Here is a 19,296-nt window from a genome sequence, read left to right as displayed (position 1 = left end):
ACAACCCAAAACAGACATAAACCCTGATTAAGATAGATATACAACAAAATTCAGATAATTACAAAATACCATTGGGTCAAGTATGTTTGAAAGCAAAGTAGTCGAGACACCGGATCATCAGACTATACAAATATTAAAATGTTGCAGAATATAGGACTTCCTGAAGCCAGGAGCCTTAATAAAATTAAAAAACTTAAAATCTGATCTATACATCAATTATTTTGATTATCGAGTTATTAGTCAAATCATTAAGACAAGGTTAAAAGTTACAATTGAATGATCCTGTAATCAAATCCCAAAGACATTTTGTGCCTTCATTTTAAGTCCAAGACCCATAACTTCTTTTACGCTAACATAGCCATACTAGTGTTTGTGGGACTAGTAATTATTGTTTACTATATACTATACTGCAAAACTGGGGGAGGTGTAGGGGGAGGGGGAAGAAAAAATAAATAATGCAATTCTGTTATTGTTTGGGAGTTGTTTTTACCCCACGTCACATGTCGTAAAGGAGTTAAAGGTAGCCGTACACATTAGAGCAAAGTCTCCCTACTCTTCCTTAGCAGCAGTCGGGTGAAGGAAAGATCAGATCGGTTCAGTTTCCACTCCCGATCCTTTTGCTGTCAGGGTAGTAGATATGCCAACGCCAGTTGTGTCCGGCAGTGGCTTTAACACATCACCGCATTGGAAAAGATAGCTTTCAGCTGAAATCGACAGCCATTGAAGACTCCCGGGAACCTTGGATGATTAATGGACCACATGCCCTATTTAGGGTTGATATGTGTATCTGGTCCCATTATTAGGCGTGGACATATCACTGGTGCAACCAGGGGCCCAAGAGGTAACCGGGTCCAATGAGGAGCCATTGAAGTGCAAAAGGGCCCATATATTGTTCTGCACAGTTCCCCTTTTCTGTCCATCCGCTCCTTCCCATAATCACCAAGACTCCCAAAACTTGAACACAACGGTGCATATATAAAATATGGGGCTCCAAACACGAGACCCTTTTCCCAGTCTCTTGCAACACCCCAAAAATATTCTAAAATTTATCAGATACTCCTTATGCCAAATAAGTAGGAGGCACCTACTATGAAGGTCACATGCAGAGCATTGTACAGGATTGGAGGCAGTTATATGGAATCCTATATTAAGGGTCCGCCTCATGGCTTTTGGAAAGGCTACCCTACATGTACGCTTAAAGGGCTGGTTCAGATAAACCGGGATCACTATGCTTTGTCAAAACATTTGATCGAATAGATTAGTCTACCTTTTTCTTGATCCGGAGAAGAAGATTTGAAAGGTTTCTTCACGACCGCATACAAAGCTTCTGTACCTGCAAGACAGAACCAGTGGTTTATGAATGGAGGGAGCTACTATGTGGATTAAAGTGGATTCTTCACCAGATTTCACAATACAAACTTCAGAGGTTATTAAAAAAAAATAAATAAATAATCTCGAACTTGATTGAACTGGAGTACTTACTTTGAAAAGTCAATGTCAGAATGGCTATAATCCTGAAATAAAAATTAAATAGAGTGCATACTAACTGGAGTCATAAAATTGTTTTTTTTCCACCTCTAATCGGCAGGGAAACTTATTTTCAAAATATTATACAGCAATTCTGAGATGGATTTTCAAAGTAAGTTCACCAGCCACATCAGGTAAATGTAATTTAGGCTTTTTGCATAAAATCCGGTGGCAAATCCACTTTAAGATTAAATTAAAAGAGAAAAAGAAATCAGATTTTTCGTTTTTAAACCAGATTGGTTGCTGTAATGCTTTTTTTCTTCCATTACTCAATAAATAAGCCATATATTACAGTAATTACGGCTCATTAAACAATCAGATTTTGTCCCGCTCAGATGAAGTCTCGTTTTCCTGCAGCACCATCATAGGTAGATTAAGGCATTACACGCTTATTGAAATCAGTGAATTTCTATATAAATCACATGGACACGGCAAGTCTTCCAGAGTACGATTTGCTTGTTGTAGCTGCACAAGTAACCCCTTTCTACTCTATGAAACAAAAACAAAAAAAGTACCTACAATTTAAAAAAGCATTTAAATATCATAGGGTATGTTTATGAGCAACCAACTGGTGGGAGTCCTCCACAGATAGGTCAAAACATCTCTGAAGTACATAGCACCTACATCAGCTGCCTGTAGAGATCAGTGTACTAGCTCAACAGTAAGGAAGGCTATACCCCTAGACATACTATTGAGCCCATACACCCAGCCAGGCAGGCATGCAGCTTGCACAGGAGGCTGCTCACTTCAAAAAAGTGTTTTCACCGATACCCAGAGGTCTCAGTTACCAATCCCCACCAGTCAGCTACACATAGCATCTCCTGTGATATATAAATGAAGCACGGAGAGTACCCTTGGTGCCGAAATTTGAAAATTGGTGCCGCTCTCCATTGTAGTTGTATTATGCTACGAGTGGGAATAGAGTGGGCGGGAAAACGTTCCCAGCGAGAGCTTCTGGGCGGAGCAGGGGAGCTCTCAGACAAAAATGGAGGTTGGGAATGCCTCCTGGCTGCACCCCAGCTGATAAATGGATGTTGAGTGCCCGCTGGGACAGCAGGGCTCGGAGACGTTCACAAGGAGAGGAGGGCTTGCTGCCAGTGCTTACCTTCCAGTGTCGCTCTGGCTTGCAGGACCTCTGTTAGTGGATCTGACACGACTCATGACAGCACTGACGAGCGCCTCCAGGATCCGAACAGGGTGAAGAGAAGGAGCCAGGCTTAGTGCTGACTTAAGCTACCGGGGAGAGGCTGTACTAGCCATTCCAATTTTTCATTGGCCAAACAGGTGACATACTATCACCACTTTGACTATAGGGGTGGGCAGGACGGCGCCAATAGAATCCCTTGAGCAATAACGGGGAGAGGGGCATGGCACTCAGAGACAGCCTCCTTATTTAGTACAGTGCCTGCATTAATAGAGCTTGGAACAATAATATCTAAAATAGACAAGTACAGTAGAAGTGTATATTGTACAACATATAGGCATGAAAGTTAATTCCTCAATGGCCTCCAAAAATAAACTGTTCCATTGGTTGTCAATTGTCATTTTACAAGCAGAAATAACACTGCAGACCTTTCACTACCCACCTCCCATCTCAAAGCCTTGGAACAATCTACCATGAGCAGATTTAAGAGGGGTTCCTTAAAGGGGATATCCGGGACTTGGGGAGAGAAGGCATGTAGTTGCAAACGGAGGCAACTACCTGCGTGTTGTAGCCAGCGCCGGTCATGATCCGCTCTTGCCAGAGATTCATCTACTCCCTGTCAACAGTGCAGCAGTTTTTCTTCCTGTTGACAGGGCATGACTACTGGTGTCATACTGATTGACAGCCGGCTTCCCCCATCTAGGCAGCAAAAGCCGGCAGTCAGTCAGCATGACACCAGTAGGCCTGCCCTGTCAACAGGAAGAGAAATTGCTGCTCTTTTGACAGGGAGTAGCTGAATCTTTGGCAGGAGCGGTCAGCGACCAGCGCAAGGTACCATAAAATGATTGATGCACGTTACACAGGATATCAGAGACTTTTAGAAAAAAAAGGCAGGTAGTTTCTAACAGAGGCAGCTACCTGCCTGTTGTACCAAGTGCTGGTCACTGACCATTCCTGCCGGAGATTCAGCTACTCCCCGTCAACAGAGCAGCAGTTTCTCTTCCTGTTGACAGGGCAGGACTACTGTTATGCTGATTGACTGCCAGCTTCCGCTGCCTAATTGGGGGAAGCCAGCTGTCAATCAGCATGACACCAGTAGTCATGCCCTGTCAACAGGAAGAGAAACTGCTGCACTGTTGACAGGGAGTAGCTGAATCTCTGGCAAGAGTGGATCATGACCGGCGCTGGCTACAACAAGCGGGTAGTTGCCTCCGTTAGAAACTACGTACCTTTTTTTTCTAAAAGTCTCTGATATCTTCTGTAAAGTGCATCAATCATTTTATGATTAGTATTTTAGAGTCTGACCACGTAGACTCCAATTCAGGGCAGGGAAATGTCAAAACCCATCTGGACCCTCACATAATCTAGTAAAAAGCAGAGATAACAAAAACAAACATGATTGTCCCTCATCCAGCCCAAAAATTAAATGTGGTGATTAAGTATATTATTGCACACAATGTCCTTATGATCAAGAGTAACAGTAATGTTATTACTATTAATCATGTAGTGTTAAAGCATGCTTGTATCCCAGTGCAGTTGTTGCTTGGTTTAGACAGAGCAGCAGTGAAATGCTTGTTGGCATATATTCAGTAAAATGTATTCATGCACAAGTGTTACATAGCCGATTTGTGATGCACATCATTCCATACGAAGCCCCTTACCAGCAGAGTCAATGTCTATCTCGGGATAGATTTCACCTGGAATTTCGTATAATTTGTTATAATTTAGCTCTTGGCTTTGGTCTTCTAATTTCTTTTCAGCGTCCAAGATAAGAGAGGAGTTTGAAGGAGCATGAAGTGTTGAGGAAACTTCTGGGTTCTCTTTGAGATCCAGATCCTCCATTGTGTTGGTGTAATCTACATCAGAGTATGTTGGTCTGGGCTCTTCGTAAGGATGGTGATCCAGAAATTTATTGTCTAAATCATGGTGGTAAGAGCTAGGGTCAAGGATTCCAAATTCACCAATTTCCCGAGCGTGATAAGATTCAGGATTTGGAGTAGGAGGCTTCTGGAGAACGTACTCAGAAAACCTCACTTGTTTTTGTCTATCTGGTGAGTTTTCTGATGAGGTCATTTGGTCATCGAATAAATGAGTCTGCTCAGCTTCCAGAATAGGGGACGTTGGTAAAACCAATTTGAGCGCTTCGACATTCGGAAGAATCCTTATGCTTTCCGAGTCCGTTGAGCTGGAACTTGACCTACGTTTCAAAATTCCTTTACGTTTGTTAATAGAGTCCTCTCTCTGGAGCGAAGAGTTTGAGCGTTCTGGAGGCTTTCCATTTATCAACAGTTTCCTAGGTTTTGGCACTGGAGGTAGTTTCGGTGAAGTGTTTTCTTCAGTCTCCTGTGTAGTTTTTCTGTCACCGATAGGCGATGGATAAGGTAATTTCACACCGTATTTAATTATGGATGACATGATGTCTGCAAAAAACATGTAAATAAGGGCAAGAATGAAACAATAGACTGCATGCATAACTTAAAAGCAATGCATTGATGAAGCATTAAAAAAAAAGGAAAGGGAAACAAATCACCAATAATTTCAGACGGACAGGATTGTGTTTTCAGCTTTTATTGTTTTGTGGTTTTTTTGTTTTTTTTTATATATATAATTGATTATACACATAGAAGCACACGTAAACTGATGGAGAGCTGAAACTGGCAAAATACAGGTGGAAAATACAGATGGTACACAAAGTAGCAAAGCAATTACGCATGTTCATTCCAGGTATAATAATTTGATTTTCTCATAGGACAATCACAAAATATAAATAATTTAAATTGTTGTATGGAAGGCAGCAGTTAAAAAAATGGAAACCCAGTATTGAAAGGAATTTTGGCCAAAACAAAAAAATAAGCTTAAAAAAAATTGGGAGGGAAATTTTGTAAAAATTAAGATATCATTACAGAATAATCCACTGGAAACAAAATACCATCTACAGTGGCTTGCGAAGGTATTCACCCCCTTTGTCTTTTTATATATGTTGTTATATTATATACATCAGGACTAAATAGGTCTTACTTGGTGAAGTGAATTGAGAAAAATATAGGCTTAAATTACATTTATGGGATCAAATAACTAAAAATTGGCATGTGCATATGTATTCACCCCTTTTGCTATGAAGCCCTTAAAAATTTCTGGTGCAACAATTTCCTTCATAAGTCCCATGCTTAGATTGCACTCAGGTGGACTTCCTTTCACCAAGTATCACATGTCTGTCAGTATATACACTTTACCTTTTCCAAGAGGCCACAACACCAATAACAAGAGGGACCACTGACTAAACACCACTATGAAGACCAAGTAGATCTCCAAACGAGTCATGGACAAAGTTGTTGATAAACACAAGCCAGGGTTGGCTTATTAAAAAAAATATTATATATATATATATATATATATATATATATATATATATATATATATATATATATATATATATATATATATATATATATATATATATATATATATATACAGTGGGGCAAAAAAGTATTTAGTCAGTCAGCAATAGTGCAAGTTACACCACTTAAAAAGATGAGAGGCGTCTGTAATTTACATCATAGGTAGACCTCAACTATGGGAGACAAACTGAGAAATAAAAATCCAGAAAATCACATTGTCAGTTTTTTAACATTTTATTTACATTTTATGGTGGAAAAAAAGTATTTGGTCAGAAACAAAATTTCATCTCAATACTTTGTAATATATCCTTTGTTGGCAATGACAGAGGTCAAACGTTTACTGTAAGTCTTCACAAGGTTGCCACACACTGTTGTTGGTATGTTGGCCCATTCCTCCATGCAGATCTCCTCTAGAGCAGTGATGTTTTTGGCTTTTCGCTTGGCAACACGGACTTTCAACTCCCTCCAAAGGTTTTCTATAGGGTTGAGATCTGGAGACTGGCTAGGCCACTCCAGGACCTTGAAATGCTTCTTACGAAGCTATTCCTTCGTTGCCCTGGCGGTGTGCTTTGGATCATTGTCATGTTGAAAGACCCAGCCACGTTTCATCTTCAATGCCCTTGCTGATGGAAGGAGGTTTGCACTCAAAATCTCACGATACATGGCCCCATTCATTCTTTCATGTACCCAGATCAGTCGTCCTGGCCCCTTTGCAGAGAAACAGCCCCAAAGCATGATGTTTCCACCACCATGCTTTACAGTAGGTATGGTGTTTGATGGATGCAACTCAGTATTCTTTTTCCTCCAAACACGACAAGTTGTGTTTCTACCAAACAGTTCCAGTTTGGTTTCATCAGACCATAGGACATTCTCCCAAAACTCCTCTGGATCATCCAAATGCTCTCTAGCAAACTTCAGACGGGCCCGGACATGTACTGGCTTAAGCATTGGGACACGTCTGGCACTGCAGGATCTGAGTCCATGGTGGCGTAGTGTGTTACTTATGGTAGGCCTTGTTACATTGGTCCCAGCTCTCTGCAGTTCATTCACTAGGTCCCCCCGCGTGGTTCCGGGATTTTTGCTCACCGTTCTTGTGATCATTCTGACCTCACGGGGTGGGATTTTGCGTGGAGCCCCAGATCGAGGGAGATTATCAGTGGTCTTGTATGTCTTCCATTTTCTAATTATTGCTCCTACTGTTGATTTCTTCACTCCAAGCTGGTTGGCTATTGCAGATTCAGTCTTCCCAGCCTGGTGCAGGGCTACAATTTTGTTTCTGGTGTCCTTTGACAGCTCTTTGGTCTTCACCATAGTGGAGTTTGGAGTCCGACTGTTTGAGGGTGTGCACAGGTGTCTTTTTATACTGATAACAAGTTTAAACAGGTGTCATTACTACAGGTAATGAGTGGAGGAAAGAGGAGACTCTTAAAGAAGAAGTTACAGGTCTGTGAGAGCCAGAAATCTTGATTGTTTGTTTCTGACCAAATACTTATTTTCCACCATAATATGCAAATAAATTGTTAAAAAAACAGACAATGTGATTTTCTGGATTTTTATTTCTCAGTTTGTCTCCCATAGTTGAGGTCTACCTATGATGTAAATTACAGACGCCTCTCATCTTTTTAAGTGGTGGAACTTGCACTATTGCTGACTGACTAAATACTTTTTTGCCCCACTGTATATATCCCTGATGATCCCCAGGAACACCATCAAATCCATCTTCATCAAATGGAGAGTCCATGGTACCACAACAAATTTGCCAAGAGAGAGCGCCTGCCAAAACTAAGCCCAGGCAAGGAGGGCACTAATCAGGGGCAACACAGAACAAAGGTAACCCTGATTGAGCTGCAGAGTTTCCAAGAAGAGACTGGAGTATCTGTCCATACAACCACAATTAGCCGTACACTCCATAGAGGTGGCCTTTATGGAATAGTGGTAAATTTTATAATTCACCGCACACTCTAATTAGATTCTATACAATGGATTCATGCAGATAAAAGTGTGGATTTAAATATAAATAAATCCACACTTTTATCTGCATGAATCCATTGTATAGAATCTAATTAGAGTGTGCGGTGAATTATAAAATTTACTATTATTTAGGACCCTTTGGTCCATTACACCAGCACCTCGCCTCTAGCAGACTGAGTGCACGCTAAAATCTCCCTTTATGGAATAGTGGGCAGAAAATAGCCATTATTTACACACTGAAATTGTAAGGCTCATTTTCAGTTAGCCAAAAGCCATGCGGAGGAAGTCTACAAATGTATGGAGGAAGGTGCTGTGGCCAGATGAGACCAAAATTTAACTTTTTGGCCACCAAGGTGAGCGCTAGGTCTGGCGCCAAACTCACACAGCTCATCACCCCAAAAACACCATCCCCACAGTGAAACATGGCAGTGGCAGCATCAGGGAAGATTTTTCAGCAGCAGGGACAGCGAAAATGGTCCGATTTGAGGGGGAGGATTGATCATGCAAAATACAAGGATATTGTTTAGCAAAACCTGTTTCAGTCTGGTAGTGATTTGAGACTGGGACGGAGGTTCACCATCCAAAAAGACAATGACCCAAAGCATACTGCTAAAGCAACACTAGAGTTTAAAGGGGAAACATGTTTTAGAGTGGCCTAGTCAAAGCCCAGACCTTAATCTAATGGAGAATATATGGTCAGACCTGAAGATAAATCCCCTCTATAATTTGTAAAGCGCTTAGGAATATATTGGCGCTATATAAATAAAATTATTATTATTACTATTATTATTATTATACATGGTTTCCTGTGGTGAACAACAAACGTGAAGTAACTGGAGTAGTGTTGCCTTGGGTAAAATTCCCAGTGGCAAGATGTGGATGGCTCAGAGACTTGCAGCTGTAGTTGCCGCAAATGGAGGCTCTACAAAGTACTGACTTTCGGTGTGTGTGTGAAAAGTTATGCACACTGAAAGTTTCTCCTGTTTGTAGTTTACTGCCAAGGAGAGGAGGGTGAATACCTTTGTAAGCTACTATAGCTATACTAGGCCAAGAGAGGTGAGGGGAGGCCAATGGTTTATATGTTCAGTGTGATGACAGGAGAATATAATGAAAATGAGCCTCTGACTGTTAGGGTTTTTAAAATAGGGAACATTTTGTGTGTGTTGAAATAAATACTTGTATTCACCATTAAATATCAATTCTGTAGTTTTCTCACAACTTTGCATTCTGAAATTCCTCTTATTCTTAGTGGAAATTTTATTAACAAATTGATACCTTAGTTTTACCAATCCTCTTGTTAACAGGGTGTGTCCTTACCATATTCAGCACCTATTGGACAGTGTCAGAATATAGAGACACTCCCTCAACTGGTAAGACCCAATTGTCAATTTACATAAATTTTCCAAGAGATGAAACAGTACAACAGTGTTTTAAGAAAAGAGGATCCATAACTTTTTTTTTTTTCTAAAGAATGTCTGTTTTTATTAAATACTAGCAGAGCTGGAGAGATGATTTGTCCTCTTTATCCCCTTTCTGACATGTGATGTGTGACATGCAGAAGTAGTGCAAACTGCTGGAGCTTCAAAAGCATCCAGCAACTAGAGGGGTTAACAGTCACAGGAGACAGGGAGTGGTTAGCAGAGCCCCAGGGAATGTGGGAAAGTGTTTACTATGGTGTCAGCAGCCAAGGGATGAGTGGTGTGTTTGTGATCTGTCTCACAAAAGTTCAGGCAAGTGAACCATAGGGACACAGGATTCCATTAGTGGAGTTGGGCTAACCCCCTGTACTGCTAGTGGAGAAAGTCTATCAGGAGCAGGAAGAAATTGTGTCACAGAGATCATCTCCCTCACCAAAGCCCCCTTCCTCCTCCATCTCACTGTGCTAGAAGGAATAGGAGTACTACTGTGCCTAAGTGAAGAGTCTTGAATTGTACGGAATATGCTGTCATATTAAACTACACTGTTCATGAGTACTTTATCAACTGTATCTGTGTGAGCAAGTGGATCCATCTTGTGCCTGAAGAAGCTGCAGTGCATGGTCGCCCTGAGTAATGGTTCCCCCAGAGTTCTAAAGTATTCACCAGACCTGTTCCGCCCCTATGTGAACCTAGCTGCGTACCGTAACAGATGTACCTGAACTCCAGTGTGTGATATACAGTTGTATGAATCGGGCTCTGGAACTGATCCTGTACTACACAAGACAGGTGGCGGCTGTGTTTATGCAGTCGGCATCTGAGTGTAATAGCAGTAGTAGGAGCCGAGCTCTGATCGCTGCCAACACCTTAAATGCTGCTTTCAATCTCTCACAGCAACACTTAAGGCGTGTGGTCCTTGGAAAGCACCGTTCAGAGCAGAACAAAAATAAACCCAATTGATATTGCAGGACACTCAATTTTATTTATTTATTTTTTAAATGGTGAAGACGAACACCAAAGACAAAAGATATAAAGATCAAAACACCAGAACTGGTTTCTGGTGGGGGTTATGTTTGACTCCAATCTCTCCTTCACCTCCCACATACAATCTCTTGCCCGCTTGTGCCGCTTACACCTAAAGAACATCTCTAGAATCCGCCCTTTTCTCACCATGGAGACAACAAAAACCCTTACTGTCGCCCTAATCCACTCCCGCCTGGACTACTGCAATTCTCTATTAATTGGCCTCCCCCTCACTCGACTTTCCCCTCTCCAGTCTATCCTTAATGCGGCAGCCAGGGTTGTCCATCTGGCTAGTCATTACTCAGATGCATCCGCTCTTTGCCAGTCATTACACTGACTGCCCATTCATTACAGGATACAATTGAAAGTACTTGTTCTCACCCACAAAGCTCTCCACAGTGCGGCACCCCCTTACATCTCCTCCCTCATTTCTGTCTATCAGCCTAACAGACCACTGCGCTCTGCAAACGACTTTCGACTAACCTCTGCACTAATCCGTACCTCCCACTCCCGACTCCAAGACTTCTCCCGTGCTGCGCCAATCCTCTGGAATGCTCTACCCCAAGATATTAGAACCATCCACAATTTGCATAGTTTTAGGCGCTCGCTCAAAACACATTTGTTCACTAATCAAAGTAATTTTATGTTTGTGTGTGTGTGGCCCATTCACTACTTCCATCTATCCCCCACTCCCTGAAGATGGCTGGACCATCATTGTAAATACATCATTGTAACTACACACCTGTGCTTTGTATCTCCCCCACCTCATTGTAGATTGTAAGCTCTCATGAGCAGGGTCGTCTTATTTCACTTTATTGTATTGTTAACGTTGTTACTGTTTGTGTTTGAAACTGTTAAACTGTAAAGCGCTGCAGAATATGTTGGCGCTATATAAAGATTATTATTATTATTATTATTATTATTATTATTATTATTATTATTATTATTATTATTATTATTATTATTATTAATAATAATATTAATTACCCTTTAAAAATGCAATGAAAAAGGCTATAACAACATTCAATGTACTCGAAAATATTAACAATGAAAACTACTGCTCGCCAGGCAGAAATCAAGCTTTTACTCATATCTAAATTTTATCTGTTGATGAAATCCAGCTTTTTACCATAAGAACAAAGCAATAAAGAGATAACTTTTCATGTGCGAGGATGCATAGTAACATAGTTAGTAAGGCCGAAAAAAGACATTTGTCCATCCAGTTCAGCCTATATTCCATCATAATAAATCCCCAGATCTACGTCCTTCTACAGAACCTAATAATTGTATGATACAATATTGTTCTGCTCCAGGAAGACATCCAGGCCTCTCTTGAACCCCTCGACTGAGTTCGCCATCACCACCTCCTCAGGCAAGCAATTCCAGATTCTCACTGCCCTAACAGTAAAGAATCCTCTTCTATGTTGGTGGAAAAACCTTCTCTCCTCCAGACGCAAAGAATGCCCCCTTGTGCCCGTCACCTTCCTTGGTATAAACAGATCCTCAGCGAGATATTTGTATTGTCCCCTTATATACTTATATAGTGAACAGCTTCTACACAGATTAAAAGGGATTGCCAGTAAAAATAAGTTCTCCTCCATCCACGGCATAGCTTTAATCCGTGGGGGTCTGATTTCTGGGCCCTGCGCCAAATCACCTGAACAGGAAAACGTTTATTGGGGCACTTTTATCCATGTTACAAAATTTAGCATCAGGTCAGATTCTCGACCGCCACTCCATTCATTCTCTATGGGGCTGCCGGAAAAAACCAAGCGCAGCCCGATAAGGAATGAATGCAGAGACATTCGAGAATGTGAGCTGCCACTGCACTTTAATGAAGGTAAAAACACTTTAGTGTGTCTGCTTCAGTGTTCTGACAGTCATACGTTCAATAACAGTCAATAACATTATCGCCTGTCCCCAGGATAGGTGATAAAAGGGGCTGTTGGGTGAAAACAAGTTAAGCCTGAAGCCAGAAAAATGCACAAAATTTTGATAAAAATTTATAACTGCTCTTAGCATGTGTAGATTTCATTGTCTAAATTGAAGAAAGCCCCATGTGCACCAATTTTTAATTATTTTTTTTGTTTTAAATAGGAGTGACATTTTTAGCAAAGTTGCCCTGGTATTACAGTTCTAATACTGCTGCTCTCCAAAAAACAAGACGAGATTCCCCCCTCTCCAGTAAGCCATGTCTGTGACCATAGCGGCTCCATGTGACTAGCGACATTTAATAGGGCTTGTAGGGGGGGGGATTGAGACCGTGAACTTTTCCAAAAACAGCATAACCATTGGCTTTGGCTACGTTCACATTTGCGTTCTGCCGGGCTGCGTCGGGCGCAGCCGCGGCGACGCATGCGCCCCTATATTTAATATGGGGGCGCATGGACATGCTTTTGCATGCGTTTTAGCTATGCATGCGTTTTTTTTGCCGCAAGCGTTAGGGCGCAGAGGACGCAGCAAGATGCATTTTTTTTGCGTCCAAAATTCGGACGCATGCGTCGCAAAACTATGCGTTTGCGTTGTGCGTTGCGTCGCCGACGCAACATCGCACAACGCAAATGTGAACGTAGCCTTAATTTAGTATTGCACCTTAACCCCATTTATTTTAATGGGACTTAACTGCAATACGAGGTGCAGCCAATGGTGCAGTTTATGAAAAGAACATGGATGCGCCTTACTAATTACTTTACGATTATTTACATCATGATTTCAGATAAGTTTCATTTTAACATGTCAAATCACAAAATATAAATTTAAAGTTCCATAATCATTAGAATCACACACAATTATAAAATTAGGCTCATGAAATAATTTAGCTGATCAGCCAGTACTTCATGTCGGATGATTTATCTGCGACAAATGTTATACACGAACGCTTTAAATTTACAGAACCGGTTTTAGCAGACCGAACATTTCACAGATTAAAGTCCAAAATCAAAAGTTTAAGGAAAAAAAAAAAAAAACCATTACAAATTACAGAAAAATGTTACTTTGCCTTACATTTCTATACCCAACACTCACTACATATCTGTATTTTAGCTCATTCATTAGAAATTGCTTAATTCACATCCACAAATTAAATGTAATCTTTTTCTATATGCAAATAAATGAGCACTCCATGCTAATATGATGTACTCTGCTGTGACTATTGTAGGCTCCTAGTGGGTGGTACAATCCCTGTGCCATGTTCCACCCCCTCAGAACATGCATTTGGACTTCCACAGTATTATTAGCGCCTGAAGTTTGTTTTTTGTTTTTTTACATGCATGTTTGTGCTTAAGGTATGTCAGTCTAATAAGAGCACAATAATTAGCCTGATTGAGGTCATACTTCGTTTACAGTAGGCAAAGTTGCATTCTCCCAGGTTTAGTTAATGGGGGTAGTCCAAATCATGTGACCTCTATGCCAAGTTTTTAAAAAAAAAAAATCTGACAAGAACTAAAGCATAATTAATCCAGATAACAGGCAGAAAAGATTGAAGAGCTAACTTACCACTTTTCTTTCCTAATTGCCCATTCACTAGGCCAGGCTCGGGAGTCGGTTTAGACATCTCATTATGGAGGTCCATTTCATCTACTGCACCTTCTAAGTTGAACGGATTTTTTCGTTGCTGAAAACACAGATTATTACAGATGTGATAAAGTACAGATTGTCATCGTTGCTCATCACTCAATTCCCAGTTAAAGCACTTTTATGAAACAACTTGAGAAAAATCTTGAGATATCAGGCTGCACTATGAGCTCCCAAACATGAAAAAAAAATCCTCATTCAGGACCACTAAAGCCTTCATCACCTAACTATGGTGAGATGCCTCAATGACACCTACTTTTATCAAACTTCTGTATGCTATGCAAACATCATGTGAAAGATCTGTTTAGCTAAGGCAATAATAGGATCTAAGGAAATTATTCTTAAGGTGGCCTGGGAAAGCTATTCCTTGCGATTTCCTCCAAGCATTTAGGTTTAAGCCGCCCATACACAATAGACACGAATCAATCGGCTCTCAGCAGTCTGCCCCAACATCTATGGATTATTTCCTGGAAGAAAAAAATTCTCTCAGAGAAGAGTCAAGAGGGCTCAATACACATTGATTATCAGCCAATTCCACCTATATCCACAGGTTCTACTGTGTATGGGGGCATGTAGCCAAATATATTCTGAGAATAGGGGAAGGAGCTGCTATTTAACTCCTCTGGCAGTGGCTTACCTCCTGTGGACACTGGCATCTGCAGTCAGAGGAGACTTGGGACACAGGGTTTGGTCCCAAATAATGTATTTTTGGCAATGCTTATCTATGGTGTATTGGCACCCTAAGAATGTACAGTGGGGCAAAAAAGTATTTAGTCAGTCAGCAATAGTGCAAGTTCCACCACTTAAAAAGATGAGAGGCGTCTGTAATTTACATCATAGGTAGACCTCAACTATGGGAGACAAACTGAGAACAAAAAAATCCAGAAAATCACATTGTCTGTTTTTTTAACATTTTATTTGCATATTATGGTGGAAAATAAGTATTTGGTCAGAAACAAACAATCAAGATTTCTGGCTCTCACAGACCTGTAACTTCTTCTTTAAGAGTCTCCTCTTTCCTCCACTCATTACAGTAATGGCACCTGTTTAAACTTGTTATCAGTACAAAAAGACACCTGTGCACACCCTCAAACAGTCTGACTCCAAACTCCACTATGGTGAAGACCAAAGAGCTGTCAAAGGACACCAGAAACAAAATTGTAGCCCTGCACCAGGCTGGGAAGACTGAATCTGCAATAGCCAACCAGCTTGGAGTGAAGAAATCAACAGTGGGAGCAATAATTAGAAAATGGAAGACATACAAGACCACTGATAATCTCCCTCGATCTGGGGCTCCACGCAAAATCCCACCCCGTGGGGTCAGAATGATCACAAGAACGGTGAGCAAAAATCCCAGAACCACGCGGGGGGACCTAGTGAATGAACTGCAGAGAGCTGGGACCAATGTAACAAGGCCTACCATAAGTAACACACACTACGCCACCATGGACTCAGATCCTGCAGTGCCAGACGTGTCCCACTGCTTAAGCCAGTACATGTCCGGGCCCGTCTGAAGTTTGCTAGAGAGCATTTGGATGTTCCAGAGGAGTTTTGCGAGAATGTCCTATGGTCTGATGAAACCAAACTGGAACTGTTTGGTAGAAACACAACTTGTCGTGTTTCAGGAAAAAGAATACTGAGTTGCATCCATCAAACACCATACCTACTGTAAAGCATGGTGGTGGAAACATCATGCTTTGGGGCTGTTTCTCTGCAAAGGGGCCAGGATGACTGATCCGGGTACATGAAGGAATGAATGGGGCCATGTATCGTGAGATTTTGAGTGCAAACCTCCTTCCATCAGCAAGGGCATTGAAGATGAAACGTGGCTGGGTCTTTCAACATGACAATGATCCAAAGCACACCGCCAGGGCAACGAAGGAGTGGCTTCGTAACAAGCATTTCAAGGTCCTGGAGTGGCCTAGCCAGTCTCCAGATCTCAATCCTATAGAAAACCTTTGGAGGGAGTTGAAAGTCCGTGTTGCCAAGCGAAAAGCCAAAAACATCACTGCTCTAGAGGAGATCTGCATGGAGGAATGGGCCAACATACCAACAACAGTGTGTGGCAACCTTGTGAAGACTTACAGAAAACGTTTGACCTCTGTCATTGCCAACAAAGGATATATTACAAAGTATTGAGATGATATTTTGTTTCTGACCAAATACTTAATTTCCACCATAATAGGCAAATAAAATGTTAAAAAACAGACAATGTGATTTTCTGGATTTTTTTTTTTTACGGTTTGTCTCCCATAGTTGAGGTCTACCTATGATGTAAATTACAGACGCCTCTCATCTTTTTAAGTGGTGGAACTTGCACTATTGCTGACTGACTAAATACTTTTTTGCCCCACTGTATTTGTGTTTGACTTTTTTGCAACAAAATCTCTTTTTATAAAGAAGAAATATTTGGCAATTGGTCACTTTTACTGGTCAATCTTGCTAAACTCTATAAAATTTAAACTGTAACTCTAGGCCAGTTTTACACATTCATGTTTCAAACATGGTTTATACTTGGACAACTATACAGGTCCAAATACTATATACTATACAGTTTTCCTGACCTGAATTTGACAGAAGAACAACAAAGGGGTCTTGCTAGACCCCATACATTTTAGTTTTACAATATTAATACAGGTAAGGGGATATGGCTGAACTTTATACATTCTAATTTTGTTTGCTTTTACTGCCGTCATTTTGATAATTCCTACTCCCATCAGTCCTGTCATTTCGGCCATTTCCACTTAGGACAGTAATGGGGTCTTGTTGAACCCCATGCATTTTAAATTTTGTTCATCTTAACCCTGCTGTTCTGTTCGGTCTGGGGAGACCTATTTTGAACTTTGGTATTTTTTGGGGTGTTCAAGATGCGGTTCTGAAACTTGTGGTTGATTGACTTAAATGAGGATGGGTCGGTCGGCCACAGGTTTCAGAGCCGCATCTTGAATATTTTAAAGAATATTGAAGTTCAAAGTCGGTCATTTTTGACCAACAGAACAGCAGGGTTAATCCCCATCACTAGATCAATAATGGGGGGGTCTATCTAGATTTTTAGTCACCAAAACCAACACGGAAATTTGAATAAAATGTTAATCTAGGTTCATCATCTGTAAAACTAGTACATCAAGGAGTATAGTTTGGAAAAGGATGCACGCACTAACTTAAGATAGAAGCATTAAAGTAGCTTTTACTGGTGCAAATTTACATTGAGTCGTCTACTTTCCCTACTTTTGTTTTTCCATAGGTACGCATACTTATTTTTCTGCCATTCAAGAGCAAAATTTATGAAGCTATATTTTTTGGGGAATACGATATTAAAAAAGAGGAAAATCATAGTAAAAAGAAAAACCATGAAGACAAACATTGAAATAGACAATAGTTACCTTTGCAGGGGAAGCGGTTCCATTCATGATCTTTCTGTCTATTGTGCTGATAAAAGCAAAAAGTTTCATATTACAAAATGTATTTTAAATAGGAACCAGAATTTGCTTCTTATAGAAGAATTTTTGCACATTATTTGGCTCCTCGTCATCACATTTCACAGCAACATTATTGCTCTCAAGCCATTACAGGGGAAGCTGATCGAGATTTACGAGCCAAATATCCATATTTCAAAACAGCAAGGTCAGTACAACCTGAAAGAAACCTCACTATAGACATGGATTATGGCCGCTGCAGCAGTTTCATGAAGTCCTTTTAACAAACATTACCATTTAAGAGTCATTCGATACTTATCTTTGGTTTGCTAGGTGTGCAAAGTTTATTTTTGGGAGGATAATGTGAGCAAAGTATTTATCAGTGCTTCAAAGTGTCAACATGGGATAAGTCAGATCCAGAGAACAACCCAAAATGCTACAATGCTGTGGTTTCTTTGAAAGAACACCCTTGTCCTGGTATGTTCTCTATTTGATGACCAGCTACATTAAGATGATCTTTGAAAAAAGGGAATGAGGCAACGAAATGAGCCATTGTTTAATTAAAGTCACTATCAATACATATTGGAAAAAAAAAAGATCAGAAGTCTTGCAATTTTAACTTTGAGCACAAAGCAAAATAAGAGCTTGTCGCTCTGTACAGATTGTGTACAACACTCTCGCAAAAAAAGAAGCCAATCATCTCAGGCTACAGGCTTCTCATTCCACGTGACAACTGTACAGCATAGATCTAAATTCTGTTAATAGAAGTTCAGGAACAATTGCAGCCCCAATGGTCATGCACTGATTATAGAATACAAATATTGTGGCGATTAATAAACTGAAAAAAAAAAAACAAATGTATAATGTACTGATCCTGAGTAGAGATTTGTTAACATCGTCAGCTCCCTCCTTGTTCGGCATGGAGAACCTGTGTGCTGTGCTTATCGCACAGCCGCGACACATGCAGCGGCGCCGAACAGCTGATCGGGAGCGCTCCAGGTGTCAGGGTTCCCGATGCAGCTTCTTTGGTAAGCACTATAGCTTGCCGAATAAGGAGGGAGCCGACGATTGTTTGCTCATCTCTAATCTGGAGTTACATCCTGTATTATACTCCAGAGCTGCACTCACTATTCTGCTGGTACAGTCACTGTGTACATACATTACATTACTGATCCTGAGTTACATCCTGTATTATACTCCAGAGCTGCACTCACTATTCTGCTGGTGCAGTCACTGTGTACACACATTACATTACTGATCCTGAGTTACATCCTGTATTATACTCCAGAGCTACACTCACTATTCTGCTGGTGCAGTCACTGTGTACATGCATTACATTACTGCTCCTAAGTTACATCCTGTATTATACTCCAGAGCTACACTCACTATTCTGCTGGTGCAGTCACTGTGTACATACATTACATTACTGATCCTGAGTTACATCCTGTATTATACTCCAGAGCTGCACTCACTATTCTGCTGGTGCAGTCACTGTGTACATACATTACATTAGTGATCCTGAGTTACATCCTGTATTATACTCCAGAGCTACACTCACTATTCTGCTGGTGCAGTCACTGTGTACATGCATTACATTACTGCTCCTAAGTTACATCCTGTATTATACTCCAGAGCTACACTCACTATTCTGCTGGTGCAGTCACTGTGTACATACATTACATTACTGATCCTGAGTTACATCCTGTATTATACTCCAGAACTGCACTCACTATTCTGCTGGTGCAGTCACTGTGTACATACATTACATTACTGATCCTGGGTTACATCCTGTATTATCCTCCAGAGCTGCACTAACTATTCTGCTGGTG

General features: G+C 40.8%; 1 protein-coding gene across 20 annotated transcripts in view; it reads right to left on the bottom strand.

Annotated features, from left to right (window-relative positions):
- Positions 1–19,296, bottom strand: part of SYTL2 (synaptotagmin like 2) — a 122,310-nt gene that overhangs the window by 28,317 nt on the left and 74,697 nt on the right. For 10 of the 20 annotated variants that reach the window (XM_069759302.1, XM_069759305.1, XM_069759307.1 and 7 more), the window contains exons 5-8: positions 17,435–17,480; positions 13,974–14,091; positions 4,333–5,091; positions 1,268–1,333 (exon numbers count right to left, since the gene is read on the bottom strand). In XM_069759302.1, the coding sequence (XP_069615403.1) occupies positions 1,268–1,333; positions 4,333–5,091; positions 13,974–14,091; positions 17,435–17,480 (989 nt within the window). The remainder of the gene's footprint in view (positions 1–1,267; positions 1,334–4,332; positions 5,092–13,973; positions 14,092–17,434; positions 17,481–19,296) is intronic. The other 10 variants (XM_069759318.1, XM_069759310.1, XM_069759319.1 and 7 more) reach the window with 1 other exon arrangement.

This window comes from Ranitomeya imitator, chromosome 3, assembly GCF_032444005.1.
Source record: "Ranitomeya imitator isolate aRanImi1 chromosome 3, aRanImi1.pri, whole genome shotgun sequence".
Classification (NCBI taxonomy): Eukaryota; Metazoa; Chordata; class Amphibia; order Anura; family Dendrobatidae; genus Ranitomeya; species Ranitomeya imitator.
This window is presented reverse-complemented; position numbering and strand designations above follow the sequence as displayed.